Source organism: Tasmannia lanceolata, unplaced genomic scaffold (genome assembly GCF_043159265.1).
Source record: "Tasmannia lanceolata isolate RefF3 unplaced genomic scaffold, GAP_Taslan_0.1 ptg000336l, whole genome shotgun sequence".
NCBI lineage: Eukaryota > Viridiplantae > Streptophyta > Magnoliopsida > Canellales > Winteraceae > Tasmannia > Tasmannia lanceolata.
Window position 1 is genome coordinate 42,055 of NW_027519011.1, and position 15,719 is coordinate 57,773.

At 36.9% G+C, this 15,719-nt stretch overlaps 1 protein-coding gene across 1 annotated transcript; it reads right to left on the reverse strand.

The window, feature by feature from the left end:
• Positions 1 to 4,448: 4,448 nt before the first annotated feature.
• LOC143868035 (floral homeotic protein AGAMOUS-like) lies at positions 4,449 to 13,632 on the reverse strand. Its single transcript, XM_077376156.1, has 3 exons — positions 13,451 to 13,632; positions 6,248 to 6,329; positions 4,449 to 4,523 (listed from the first exon to the last, which is right to left on the reverse strand). Exons 1-3 carry the CDS (start codon positions 13,630 to 13,632, stop codon positions 4,449 to 4,451), a joined length of 339 nt encoding a protein of 112 aa, XP_077232271.1.
• Positions 13,633 to 15,719: the final 2,087 nt, after the last annotated feature.

Here is a 15,719-nt window from a genome sequence, read left to right on the forward strand (position 1 = left end):
AAACCCGGCCCTACCCGAGAATACACCGGGTTTCTTAATCTTAAACCCGACCCTACCCGAGACCCATCATCCTTGAACCCGGCCCATGGATTTTTCGGGTCGGGTTGATGCGGGCCGGGTAAAACCCGACCCATATTTTTTCAAAAAATGGTGTTTGGGCACTCCGTAGGATGATCCAAACCGTCCAATTGATTGATCACAACTTCAAAAGGTTGTGCCTAAAAAACCGTTTTGATAGATTGATCATAGCTCACCAATCAAAACGTCCAAATAGATTTTTTTTTGTCCTTTTCTATCACTATTCGGTTATTCGGTTATAACAGAATAACCGAATTTTTAATCGGTTCGGTTCGGTTTTCGTAAAATTCGGTTTTGGTTTTGGTTTCCGAAATTTGATCGGTTCAGTTATAACCAATTGAACACCCCTAGTATGCTAACAAACAAGAGGCGAGGAGAGCATTAGATGCTTTCTTGAAAGATGCACAATAAGTACTAATAAAAGGATTGTTGGAAAGTCTTTGGGAAAAAAAGTAGCAGATATTTAATTGGTTCTTGGCCCAAAGCAAAGGACAGGGAACTGAAGAGATATGTTTTAAACAAGAAATGACTGCAATATAGCTAGCAAAACGTTTTTGCTGGTTACCTATGGTGAAACTTGCTTCCTTCTATCTTCCTTAAGTGACCTGCATCGTATGCTACTTCTCGCCTCCTACAACGCTTCAAGGGGATCAGACTCTAATTCTTGAGAGGGAACACCGGCTCTGAAAGCAAATTTGTAGGAGAAGAATAGAAGAAGGGATTTTTAATGAAGCTAATGATGCTTGGGATTTATTTTTTTGATGACCAAAATGAGAGATACAAGCATATATTTATAGATTGGTTGAGCTGACTCTAGAGACTTCTATAATCTAGAGACTTCCATAGTCTAGAGATTTCTCCTATTTCTAGTTTCTTCTATTCTAGATTTTTCTCTAATATCTCTAGGGACAAATCTTTATGCAATCGTCTAGATTTTTTCTTGATTACAAATTATAAATTTCCTAAATAAAAAATTACTTTCAACATGTTCAAGGAGAGACCTGGTCTAATAAGGAGAGCTTGAAGCTACGAAGATAATGGGGAGTTGGAGAGGATGGTTTGTTGGTCTCCGAGGATATTATTTCGACCCTCCAAATCTTTCCCTCCATATGTTGGCCAACAACAAGAATAAAATGGTTTAAGAGGTTTTGGGTTTCTCTAACAATGCCCAAGGAGCTAATAATAATGCACAAGGGTTTCTCTCACAATGCACAAGGGCTTTGCCTTGATTCTTATACCATCTCCAAAACCCATGTCATTCGTTTTATTTATTGAATCTGATACTGACCTTCAATATGTATTTTAGAATTTTTAATGGAAACATCTCCCAGAAGTCATCAGAATGATTTGAAAAACATGGGACGATTCTATCTAGCGACATAGTATGGAACATTTTGCCATTTCTTTTTTAATCCTCGGTAAAACATAAATATAGCGACAGTAAAATATATTGTCGCGAATTAATCATAATTGCCGACGGTCTATTTCACATATTGATTACATCTTCTGACCAAAAGTTGGTGCCAATTTTTTCATTTAGGGCGACAACATTGATTTTCCATCGATTTAAAATTCATTTCCTGTCTGATATTAACTGTCGCGAATCAAGATTTCAACTTTAGTGCCAAAAATTTCTGCCAATAATTACTTTCGTCGCGACGGTAATGAAACCTTTGTTCTAAAGGTTAATGTGAGATGGTTACGAACCGTCACCGATTTGTTTTTCATCTTTACCATCGAACATGTCAATGATAATAATTACGCTCCAAGAATATGCAATTTTCAGCGATGAAAACTTACAACCTTCTCCAAACAAGAGAACTTAAACAAAACAGAGACCTAGGGGTGTAAATGGATATTCGGAAATTCGATTACCGTCCGCATCCGAATCCGTTTAAAGCGAATATTATCCGAATCCGTTTCAAGCGGATATTATCCGAATCCGTTTATGAGATATCCGGCTCTTAGCGGATGCGAATCTGGTAAATGGTATATCCAATCCGTTTAACATCCGAATCCGAGAAGTAAATCCTTTTTATTTATTATTAATAATATCATTAATATTTATTTTTAGTAATGACACTATCTTTTGTTTCTAGAAGAAAAGTGAATATTCTTTTAAAAAAAAATAAAATAAAAACAAAAATAGCCCAAACCCATTCCATCAAAATAACCCAAACCCATTCCATCATATACAAATAAAAAAGGAAAAACCCAAAGACCACTACCAACACTATCATCCATCCCCATCGCCTCCCTCTCTCTCTCTCTGCCTTTGTTTTAAAAGGAAGAAGAGGATCTCATATATTTTAGGGTTTGAGAGTTAATTTTGTGAAGAGAATGTAGAGGTCTAGTTTTAGGGTTTGGAAAATTCATTCGAGTAAGTAGGAGAAAAAAGATAAAGTGCTGCAATAAAATGTTCAAATTTACCGGATAAACGGATATTGATAATATCCGAATTCGAACAATATCCGACGGATACGAATTCGGTAATAGATATTAAATATCCGTCGAATCCGAATCCGAATCCGAATTCGGATAGTGTATACTGTAATCGAATTCGGATATAGCCATATCCGCTCCGAATTCGATCCGTTTACACCCCTACAGAGACTTCTCTCTCTCTCTCTCTCTCTCTCTCTCTCTCTCTCTCTCTCTCTCTCTCTCTCTCTCTCTCTCTCTCTCTCTCTCTCTCCTGCCACCAGTAGCTTCTCTATGAGAAGGAGGAGGAGAATAAGGAGAAAAGGAATTAATATTATGTTACAATAATCTATGGTTATGATTATAGAACTACTGTCTCCAAATAATAGTGAATGATGGCTGAAAACAAAGAAAATCGAAAACTTTAAAGTTTGAATTCAAATCTAATTAAAGGAAGGCTTTAAGGCTTGAATGAGAGTTCTAATGGTTTGGATTGGGATCTATTGGTTGGATTTAGATCAAATTTAATTTAGTCTCAAGAGTTGGGGATTTCAAGTTTGGGTCACTTGGTGTAGGTTCCAAGGGTCTCGAAGTACCAACCTTTATGGCGAGCTTCACCTGATTGGCTAGTTGCAAGGTTGATGTACGATGGCGGAGCGTTTTTTGATTTTTTTTGGCTGTGTGGACAGCAATTGCAATTTAAAATTCGAACAGCAGGCAATGAGTTGAAACACCGGGGAACAAGAGGAATGTTGGCAGCCTCAAAGAACCGTATCACACGTAGTGGGCAAGCAGTAGTCTGTTGCTTAATAGGCTGAAACAAAACTTACAGATGGTGATAAAATAAAATAAATGACCCAATGGCCTATATTTAGCAAGTATATATAAGCTGATCTATCCTTATTTATATGGCAAGATGCAAGCTTTGATTTGAGTTGTGGAACGTTAGTCCTGCAAACAGGAAAGTCCAGACAAGCCTGCAATTAGGGAAATTAACTTTTAGAGATGAAAATATTGAATAGACTAGAAAGGACTCATGAAAGAGTATTCATATATACAGATTATGTAATTAGACTTTGTAATGTTTTGCAAAAGACCTTTAACATGGATGCTTTGAGAAGAACTAAAGTTGGTTACAGGATAAATAGAACAAGCAGGAATGCAGTCAACTTTGCTAAAAAATATGAAAATTTTGAACAAAAGAGGGAGTTCAGTCCTTCCCTTTTCTGCGGAGATGATGTTTGAACCAATGCTTGTATGTGGGTTGAAGTAGAGAATGAGATCGAGGTGGCTTTTTCGTGGGGATGTTAGAAGGCCTTTAGACGGCGTCAAGCCGCTGCCCCGGTGTAATAAACGGCGAAAAACAGTGGAAATAAAGAGAAAATTACAGAAATTGTAAAGAGAGAAAGAGCTTGTGTTAGAATATGTGGGATCCAACGGTTGGATTGGGTTAATCTCACCGTTGGATCATCTTGGAGGTAGATTGGGTAAGTTGGCTAAATGAAGCAACTAGATAAATTAGCCAACTGGATTAGAAGAGGAAAGCAAGAGAGATTAGGAAAGTAGATTTGATTATGTTAGATTAGAATATTCTAGTGTTATCTCTTTCCATAGTTGTCTTGATTTATTTCTATGTTTATTATGAAAGTGCTCTATAAAAGCACCAATGGATTCTCTTTGTAAGCATCCAAGATTAGTGAAATTTAATTTCTATTATTTTACATGGTATCAAAGCCATTGATCCGGCACTAACCACAAAACAAGCACTTCCGCTTTCCGGCCGATGGCGATCTTGCCGTCCGCCTGGCCACTAACTCTCCCTCCTATTCGCTGCAAATACGATCCGGCATAGTTGCGCCATTTTTTTAAAACGTCTACTTGCAAAATCTACTTGCACCCGCTGTTGCACGACTCCTTCTTAGTGCTCTATCTAGAATTTCTTCTTGGCTTTAACACATGTGGGCTGCAATTTTTGTCCTAAAGCCATCTGTAATTTCTTGCATGCCACATGGCCTTCTCAGTTTCTATGCATAGTGAAGAGAAATGGTAAGCAATAAAAAGGTAGTCTGTCAAATCATCAATATCCATCCGAGTCAAAGCATTCCCCCCCTTTCCAAGCCTTATGACAAGTCTTATTTTGCTGAGTGCTCTAATTTGAGAGAAAATTTCTCTCATCTTCCCATTTGACACCACCCTCTTACCAAATGCATCCTTTTGTCCTTTCCTAAACTCTCATCCCAACATTGTTAAAGGCACCACTATTCATTCCAAATTCCTGAGTGTTTCTCTTTTGGAGATTAGATGCCCATAGCTTTCCTTCAAATCATCTTACAGTTCATCCTCGTTGAAAAATGCTTACCCCATATTTGATATGTGCATACTCCTTTTCTCGACTTTTTCAAAGTTTTGTGTTGTTGCTGTCATTATAGTAGTCGTTTGTTGTCGCTTTACTTTTTTTTTTTCCATCCTTTTCCTTGTCCTATTTCAGTTGAGGTACCTCTTTGAGGTGCGTGCCTAAAATTGATTTCTCTACTCAGTTGAGGGGCCTCGACTATTTGAGGTTCGTGCCTGAGAGTCAAATTCCAAGAGGATCGGTACTTGCTGACTCATTATTTCTTGCCCACCATGGCCCTTTCTCGCTCACGAGGCTTTTTCTTGCCCATTCCGGCATTGGTCCATTGTGACCCAATTCTTGCCCATTCCGGCATCGGTCCATTCGACCCATTTCTTGCCAATTCTGGCATTGGTCCATAGTGACCCAATTCTTGCCCATTCTGGCATTGCTCCATAATGACCCATATTTACTCACCCATCAAGGCTTGAGTATTATCTAGCCCTCTTTGTGACAAAAAGTCAAGCGACATTTTCTTCGGCAACCATCGTCAATGATCATTGGCAGCAACATCAGTCTTCATCAAAGGATTTCGTCATCGACTTCTGGAAGTGTGCATCAAATCAGTTGATTTTGATTACATTTGTAATTTGGGGAATTCTATTGTATTGGGAATTTTTTCATTATTTTCAAACGTATATCGATTTTCAATCCATATACGTTTGAGGGGGACATGTTAGAATATGTGGGATCCAATGGTTGGATTGGGTTAAAATCTCACCATTGGATCATCTTGGAGGTAAATTGGGTAAGTTGGCTAAATGAAGCAACTAGATAAATTAGCCAAGTGGATTAGAAGAGGCAAGCAAGAGAGGTTAGGAAAGTAGATTTGATTAGGTTAGATTAGAATATTCTAGTGTTATCTCTTTCCATTGTTGTCTTGATTTATTTCTATGTTTATTATGAAAGTGCTCAATAAAAGCACCAATGGATTCTCTTTGTAAGCATCCAAGATTAGTGAAATTTAATTTTCTATTATTTTCCATGGTATCAGAGCCAAAGGTCTCCAGTTCAAACCTCCCGTATAGCGAAAATCCACATGCAATGGTCAGCCCAAAGTGGGACCACATGTGCCACGTGTTTGCCAAGTGGGCCACACGTGCGGGGGAGTGTTAAAGTATAAAAGATAAATAACGCCTTTCTCCAACAGCTTAAGCTATTGGAGAAGTTGGTAAGTTAACAAATTATGAATACACACACATTGATCTCTCGTTTATAAAAATCAAGTATAGATTTTCATAGTTGATTTTTTTTGTGGTATTTTCAAACTTCTAAAGCCATGCAATCTCTTGTGCATAATGTAGTTGTGGGTATAAACATATGTAAATACTTCCATAAAAAAGACAAGATACTTACTTGAGTATTGGCTTCGGTAATGGAGGTTGTGCCTGAGCTATCTGCACTTGCCTTCTTGTACCTCTCTATTGTCGATTTTATGCTACAAATCAATCCAAGGTTATTCAGATAATTAATATATCAAATTAATGAAATTACAAGCCTTAATGCCATATGAAACTTACCATTAAAAAATGCCATATGAAACTTTTCAATGTTACTCATTTTTAAAGTAAAGAACCCTTTTCATCAAATAGATAGAAAAATCTACACAATGAGTTAAATACTCAAAGGTTGACAGAATTAAAGTAGTTTTGATAATTCATTTATCTAAACTTAAAAAAGAATACAATCAAGAATTTATTAGTTTTTAAATTAGAATGTAAATAATAAATTTTCTATTCCCTTTAAATAGTACAAGGTTGACAGAATTAAAATTCTCATGATAATTCATTTATTTTTAAACTGGAGAAGAATATAGACAAAAATTTAATAGTTTTATGAGAATCTGAAGAATGAATTTTCTATTCCCTTAAAATTTCAATTTTTAAATGAATTTGAATCTTCATTTGCTCTCTGGAGATGTGCATGTGAGAGGTTTGTATGTGGGGCCTCTTGAAACGAAAAAGTAAAACAATAAGAATGTTCAGCGCATACAAAGAGAGACAAAATGGAAGAGCTTGCGTCATTATTTCAGAGAAGACTTACGTGGTAGTGAATTATATATTTCCCATGCAATAGGAAAATTTGAATAAAGAGAGAGGGTTCCAATATCAAAACAAGGGGGCCAAGATACAGTTTCCTTCTTGAAAAAATGGAATACCTTGCCCGTCTTCTCTACTCGGAAATTGAGAATTCATCTGAAATAAGAATCTACACTTCGATAATGGGAAATGATATATTCACCCCTTTTTTTACTTAGGACAGCCCCCAGTAGTGTATTTATGACAGCTATTTGCACTAGAGGGGATGTCCCAGGTAAAAAAGGAAGGCGAATATAACTTTCCTTTTATAGTACTTAAAATGTATGGGTTACGCAGATTGAGGACCAGCTGGATTCCAACATAGTTTACAAAAGTGTTGATATTTACACTCCTTTCCATGTAGTCGATGGAAGGGAAATGATATTTACACACCTAGATGCAAACGAGCAAATATTTACACCTTTTGCTAAGTGGTTGATGCAAGAATCCTAAACAGTGAACATTGAGCACATAAAACACAGCTGACCCTAATACATATGAAAAGTCTTTGACTAAAGTCCAAAAGCTAATGTCCTGTTCGTTTGAGATTGTAGAAACCGATTGTGAGCTCCCAAAGCGATTAATGGACTCAAAATTAATGACAATCAGGCTCTATTCATTGCATTCCTTGATTTCTTTTCCTTCCTACAGATACTACAGCCAAGCAATTAAAAAAAACCTTCATCCGGAAGCCAACAAAAGACACGGAATGCATTTTGACTGAAAATAATGGGGCTTTCAATTTTCTTTCCTTGACAAATGAGGCATCTGAGCAAACCCTTACTTAAGAACAAGAAAAATGTATTGTCCAAAGAGGATTATAACGGCATCAAGCAACATGATACCATTTTGCCTTTATCAATATGATACCAATCTGGGACGGAAATTGAAATACCCCAAAGCATATAAGGGTCTTTAGGTTCAATTAGGGCTGGCAACGGGGCGGGGAGGGGCCTGATGTTGCATTCCCGGTCCCCGTCCCCGCTGGTAGGAAAATTCCCCGTCCCCGCTTCGGGGATGGCGGGGAATATCTAATCCCCATCCCCGCCCTGTCTCCGTCCCACACAAAAAAAACCTCACCTCAAAAAAGCTTTTTTAACACCCATAAAAAAGAAAAGACAAGCCATGTTTGTGCACTTATCAAAATATGGTAGTGCCAATATCACTAGCCTAAAAGAAATATCTATTGTTAACAAAAAAAATACTAAAACATTACTAAAATAAGAGGATATTGATAATGGTTTGCATATTAAAATGGGGAGGGGCGGGGCCATCTCCATCCCCGCTTCGGGGAAATTTTTAAGTCCCCGTACCTGCCCCATCCCCGCTCGGGGGGGGGGGGGGGGGAGGATCCCCGTTTTCACGTGTGAAATTGCCAGCCCTAGGTTCAATCCTCTATCGTAAACTTTATGATATAGAGGGGTAGTTTAGTCAATTTTGGAGATTAGGTTAACTTAACGTAATTAAGGATATAAATACTAATTGTGCTGTAAATTCTGATTCCTTAAAAGCTACAGAAATGCTAACTTGGTGCAGGAGATCTTAGAGCAAGGAAGAGAGGGAATCCAGGAAGATCCGTAGCCGGAAAACCTAGAACAAGGTAAGGATTCCATCTGATTTTAGAGTTGTACTTTCATTTGTTAATATTGAGAATACTAGGCTATTTTAGGGAGAAAATGTGAGGATTTTTCTTTTTCCTTTTTTTTTTCCATCGTCCGGTGTGTTTTGGGTGATCTCGTTGGTCTTGTTGGGATCATCTCATCATAAGCTTTCCAACTAAATCAATCTCGTCCAATTCCGACGTGAGACGAAGGAGTTATGACCTTTGACATGAAAAAAGGGTGAAAAATACCGTGATTCGGGGAAAACTCAGAATTAGCTGGTCAGTCGACTGAGGACTCGTCAGTCAACCGAAGGACAGTCTTAGGCTCTGGAAATTTTCTGAAATTTTGCAGGTTGGTTGATTGAGCCCGGGGTTATGTCCAGGGTTGTTTTTAACGTGATTTGAGTGCCACGAGCACTCTCCCTTGCATCCAAATTGGATGTTTAACCCTTTTAAGCCTACTTTAATGATGAGAAACTGGATTTAATAGGATTCAATTCTGATCTTCAAGAGATTGGAAAAATTCCCCTTGTTTGGTTGCCAATATAGCATCGGAATTCCTAGAGACTACCATGGATGTCTCCTGCTGGTTAATCACTGCTTGTCTTCTAATGCGTCTTCCTTATCTACTTCTAAAAAATCCATGCCAAAAATCACACAAGGTAGTTTTTTTAGGGCTGCAACTCGAGCTGGGTTTTACCCAACCCGCATCGACCCGACCCGAAAATAGCCTGGGTTGGGTTCAGGTTTCATGGGTTTCGGGTCGAGCCGGGTTGAGCATTCAAAAGCCCGCATGAATCTAGGGTCGAGCCGGGTTTGAAGGGGCCCGACCCGAGCCGACCCGAGTTACATAAGTTATAGTATGTACGTTTTTTTCTATTGTTAGTTAAAAGTGAAAACGCACGCACCCACTGTTATTGTATGTGAGTGTAATTTCTGCTTCTATGAGTTGAGTTGATTCAAGTGTTTGATTTAGCATTGTTTGATTGTAATTACAACATTGTTTGATTCAAGTGTAATGTGAGTGTGATTACATCATTGTTTGATTCAAGTGTAATGTGAGTGTAATTTCTGCTTCTATGAGTTGAGTTGCCTTGCCAAACAAGAATTTTCCTTAAAAAATTGCGTCAACGTGAAAAAACCAGACCCGATCCGACCCGACCCAAGATTTATCATGGGTAGGGCCGGGTTTGGAAATCGTGGGTTTTCCGAAAAAAAACCCGACCCGACCCGACCCGAGATATTTCTCAGGTAGGGTTGGGTTCTCCAAAACCCGACCCGCCCGACCCGAGTTGCAGCCCTAGTTTTTTTGCTTGGATGTATGGGGAATGATGCTCTCTCTCTCTCTCTCTCTCTCTCTCTCTCTCTCTCTCTCTCTCTCTCTCTCTCTCTCTCTCTCAGTAATGACACTCTCTACCACTACTCTATGAGGTAGACAACCAAACACTGCTTCCCACTATCCTACGAGGTAAGTTCCAGGTAAATCTAATGTTTGCCTCCTCCCTATTGATTGCCTGCACCGCTACTGATGCAAAGCGTGTGTCGTGGAACAAGTCTTTCAACTGCTATTTTCGTCATCTTATTTGTAGCATATTGTTTGGGTATCAAATCTATTTCATTTGGCTTGAGTTTTTTTTTTTTTTTTTATCAATAAGCTGGGGTTAGGCAAGACCCCGACCAGATATATTAGAAAAACAGAAAGAGGAACATATTGGGCCCGAAGACATACAAAAGAGGGGGCCTAGCAGGGCCAAAGAGGGAGCATTACAATCTCAGATATTCAATCCCTTCACGATCATTTGGCTTGAGTTTGGTATCCTTAGAATGGATTTTTTTATTATTGTCTATCTCACGTGATTGGACGAAGTTATGGACGATTTACGGATGTGCTCCATATCTATTACTAGATTTCTAATTTAGGGTTACTTTAGTCATGTTTCTAACTATTATTTGTGTTGCTTTAGATGCAAAATTAAGAATAGTTGTTTAGGTAATTTATCATGGGAAATGATTTCAGCACAACTATGTTTTGATACATGCGCCCATGTATCTTGCCTTCTAGCATTTAATTGTTGGGAACCGTAAAAACCTTTTTACAGCTCTTTAAATACTAAGAGACAAGAAACATGGTTGTGTTGAAATCATTTCCCTTCATCATTTTAGGTTTTTAGTTTTAGGTTTTGACTATCCATATAATGTATTGATGCGAGGAAGAAAAGAGCTAAATTTGAATAAAGTTAATATTTGGAACATTTTCTATGAAGAGAGCACCTTGGCTCTTTCATGTGGTTGAAGGAGCTTGGCTCCTTTCACGTGTCATCGGTTTTTTTCTCCAAAACTGTGATATGGTTTTTCTAAACCCCATGAGATGATTTAGTCGCGCCTTGTGATCTCCATTTTATGTTGATGCTCGACGGTCATGCATCAACTACTCTACATGCAAGCAAATTGGGTGAGATGAAATTAATTACAACAATCTTAAGAGTTTTACAGGCCAATAAAGAGAGCAACATGGGCGTACCCATCAAAGACAAGGGGTGTGACTATCAACTCCCATGAAAGAAAAAGGAAAAAGAAAAATGATAAGAAATGGGTAGCCTTCGGGTGCGGGAAAAAGGCCGGGTATAACAGCTTTTGTTTTTCTAGACTGATAGGAGTTGAGGGGTCGACAGAGGTAAGTGCTCTGAGGAAGAGGAACTAACTAATGGGAAGGCGACACCATGTAGGGTGCCTTTTGAACTTCCAGATGGACATGAATTTGACCCACACAGCCCGAGGAAAGATATCATCGGCTCTAATAATTTCATCTATGTTAGGTATGTTGGCGCACTAATATATCCCCTCTATCTACTTTCTTGACAACAACGGAGAAAAAAAGCCAAAAAGAAAAAAAATGGAATGAATCCTTCTGAGACCAAAGATCTTATGCAAGATTCTTGCACTAGAAGAGAAACCGTGAGGAAGAAACCACCGTTTTGCCTTCTCTGAAGTACTAGAGTGCAAAAGGAAGAGAAAGACAACAGAGAAGCAAAGAGAAAAGATGAAAGAACCAATAAGGAAGGCCTACTTACTTTGATTTCTCTGGTAGAAGGATCAGAATTCTTAACACTAGAATAGAAAGTAGTGAGAAGAAAATCTGGCTCTTTTCCTTCTATTAATAGTAACATAACCCTAGGTAGAATAGGTTTAATTTTGTCAGTACTAAAGGAAGAAATTAAAACAAAACAGGGTTCTCTCTCTATCTAGAGAGAAAGAAAAGAACCCTAAAAGGTTTCTCACGTTAGAAAAAAAAGAAGACGAGTTCTTCTTTTGTCTTGTAAGACTAGGAATGAAAGATAAAACCCTAATGGGAGATGATTTTGGTCTTCTCTTGTTTTGGTATTAGCACCCATTTCTTTATTTTAAACTTCTCTGATCGGCTGTTAATAGCTTGATGAGATTTGTACAACAATATAATTAGAAAAGGTTTAAATTAAAGACAAAAGTATCAGCATTGAAACAAGGGAGTGGAGATAGAAGCTCCTAAACGTATATTCTTTTTCATGTAGAACTACGTTTCTGACACCAGAAAATACAGAAATATTAGAAGGAAGAGAGGAGAAAAGAAATGAAGTTTTTAAGGTGGCCTATTAAAAGTATACGTTTTCCGATACTAGAAAGGAAAGTTAAAACTTAAAAACGGAAAGAAAAAAAGAAACACAGATATATCAAAACCCACCAAAAATAGTGTTCCAAGCATTGTGCAGTCTGTTAATTTCAGAAGCCCAGCTTTGAACATGGAGCATGTCACACCAGAGAGTTTATTTCAGAAGTTTCAGATAGACTTCAAGTCCCTAAGGGCATTTAAAGACCAAACAGCTCTTGTGTTCCTTTTAGGCTTCTTTCTGTTGGTTTCTCATAAATATATGTATTTCGTTCATTGTAGATTATATTAGAGAATTAGAGATAACAACACCATTTACATTAATGAAAATATTTTCCCTTTGCTTTTTCTTTTTAATCTTTTATATATGTAGAAAAATGATATTTCCACGCCCTTTCTCAGCATTTCCACCCCTTGTGTTTGTCTTTTCTTCAAAAAAGTTGTCCTTCCCAGGAAAGGGGGGGTAGAAATGTCTCCATCTTTTATGAGAAGAAAAAATCAAAGGGGGTGGAAATATCATTTCCCATTTTCTTAAATATCGGATGTTGGGTCAGAAATTATCAATGTCTCAAAGGAAATCATGAAAATGTTAATCTACCACATTTTTGCTAATATGGTTAACCTAAGACTCAAAAATATTAGTTTTTAGTCTGTTTAATTATTTTTATTCTTCTCAGTGTCCTCCTTTCTCTTAATTCCCAAGATCCCAACAGGCATACCATCCAAGTAACTAATTAACACGAAGCCAAATAGAAAAGAAAATTTATATATACCAGTATCTTCTCATCTACCTTCCATCATTCTTGCAAAGTCAAAAGGACATAATGAAAACAATAACAATATTCAAAGAGATCAAGCAAAACCTCATACATTTCCTTCACAAAATTCAAAATTTGGTGACTGATTTATGCTTAATGATGCACAAACACCTTATTTTACTTTTCTCTTTTTGACTTTATTTAACTACAAGCTGACATTGAATGTTCTAAAACCAAGGCATAAGTTCATAAAATTCAGTTTCTTCTATATATCAACAGCAATATGAAAGTTTTAAACAAAAATCTAAGCATAGCCCATGAAATCAATCAATACAAGAGTTTCACCTCTAATTTTATTAAAAGAATGAGAAGATGACATAGAGAAATGGGTGTTTTTTAATTACCAACTGAATTTCCTAATTTATATGTATCTTACCACAAAAACAAAAATGAATGAAATGGGTTTCTTAGATTTACTTGTTATTGGAGTATTCATAGAGTCGGCCGCGGGTCGAAAACACGATAAGGGCAACTTCAGCATCGCAGAGGATAGATAATTCATAGGCTTTCTTCAGAAGACCATTCCTCCTCTTGCAGAAGGTCACCTGACGGTTTGTGGTGTTCTCGATTCTTTTTATTTCAATCTTTCCCCTTCCCATTTTAGAAGATCTCCTTGTTTATTATTTTCTTGAAGAGCTGAAAAATTAGCATCAATGTCAAAATTTGGACAGGAATGAAGAAAAAAAAGGAAAAAAGAAAGACTTTATAATTGCTTGGTGGCCACTCAATTTTGTCATTGCAATTTCTTTACTATTCTTCTCAATAGTTTTATAATTAAAGAAATAAAATTGCTAACAGTGAGGAATTCTGCGTATGGATTTTTTTTTTTAGTCAGTGGCTTCAACACCAAAAAAACGGATGAGTGTTAAAAGCAAAGATAATTAGTAAATGAAATTAGCAGAAATTTCTGGGAAAGCTGCAACCAGTCGTGAAATTGAAGGGAGAAAATTTAATAAAAACTTCATAAACTTATCGATTTGATTGATTCGGTGGAAAAGTGAAAACATTCATCCGTATTGGCCAAAAATTTTATTTGATAATTATCATTCAAAAAATGAAAAAAAGAAGAATCTGTGAAATTGAAAAATAAAAAATGAAATCAAAGCGGGTTCGTAAGAGGGATAGATTTTTGGAAACTGATTTCCTGCAATCAGAATTTCAGGAAATGAAAATGAGAGAGAGAGAGAGTTTGTAGGAATTCATGAATTACGTACGGTTTGAAACCCTGCTAAAAAGTGTGTTAGAGAGTCTCAGAGAGAGGGTTTTTAAGTGGGAATTCTTGAATCAGGGTTTGAAACCCAGCTAAGAAAATGTGTTAGAGAGTCTCAGAGAGACAGAGAGAGATCTGAAGTGGGAATTCTTGAATTAGGGTTTGAAACCCTGCTAAAAATTGTGTTAGAGAGTCTCAGAGAGAGAGAGAGAGATTTTAAGAGGGAATTCTTGAATTAGGGTTTGAAACCCTGCTAAAAATTGTGTTAGAGATAGAGGGAGTTTTTAAGGAGGAATGTTTGAAACCCTGCTAAATTGTGTGTAGATAGAGAGAGAGAGTTTTTAAGTGGGAATTCTTGAATTAGGGTTTGAAACCCTGGTAAAAATTTGTGTTAGAAAGAGAGGTTTTAAGAAGGAATTCTTGAATTTAGGGTTTCGAGTAGAACTCCGTCAAGAAATCTGACGCAATCATCACAGTATAAAAGAGAAATCATCACGAGATATTGCAAGCAATCATCACAAAAAAACTTCAAAGTCAATTTTCCGTCAATTGACCGGTCTGAGATCTTAAACGGCCGGAGGCTTAAAGAGCTCAAAATATCGCCACACAACATTAGAAAATGCGCCTCAAAATACAGAAAAAAATGCTTTACAAACTGTTTTTCCTTTTTAATAGCGAAGAACTAAATGAGAGAGGGAAAAAAAAATACACGAGGAAGAAAACAACAACATAGAAAAAAAGCACACAAAACTTAGAAAATCCTTTAGAAACACTATTTTCCTCTCTACTTTTCAATTTAGGTTAGGACTAAACCAACTAAATTTCGAAACACGGCTGAAAAATCTCGAAAATTTCGCCGAGGAAGAAATATCTAGAAAAGCTTCAGAAACTGCACTTTTATGCCGAGTGTACGTCTGGTAACAGATCTGACAAAATAAGGATCAAATTCAAAACTAGCATGAAAAAAAAAAATCAAAATACTGGAGAACGTAAGAAAATGCACCAAAAATTCACGTTTTCCTGTTTCTGTAGCAAAAATGAAGAAAAAATGGAAAATTATTTACTATTTCTGAAAAATAAGCTAGAAAAAGGTTAGTTATTTGTCCGAGAAAGATATGCCATTAATCATCAAAAACCTGAAAGAAAAAACTCGAGAAGATCACGAAATCAACGAATTTCCTGAGAAAAGCTTACATGAAAGATCAAAACGATCTCTCAGGAAATTCCAGAAAACCTAGCGATCATCACAACACAAATTGAAAAAAAAAGAATCTAAGAAAAAAGAATCAGACTTTCATTTTCCATGTAACGATTAGCTTGAAAATTCACCTCTCACCGTAAATTACAGTTTTTTCCTTTGAAAACCACTGGGAAAAAAAGGAACAAGCAAAAATTTAGCATCTTCGCAAATTTTCCAGTTGTAGAATCTGACTCTTTCAGCTTAAAACCATTTCTAATTTTCTATCTTTGAAAGAT

What these genes read in the sequence shown, in the direction of transcription:
- LOC143868035 (XM_077376156.1), bottom strand. Translation starts at nt 13,632, where the DNA reads ATGGGAAGGGGAAAGATTGAAATAAAAAGAATCGAGAACACCACAAAC. An exon ending in TATGAATACTCCAATAACAA is followed by an intron (nt 6,330 to 13,450) that starts GTAAATCTAAGA and finishes ATTGATTTGTAG; the next exon opens with CATAAAATCGACAATAGAGA. An exon ending in TTACCGAAGCCAATACTCAA is followed by an intron (nt 4,524 to 6,247) that starts GTAAGTATCTTG and finishes CACTATGCATAG; the next exon opens with AAACTGAGAAGGCCATGTGG.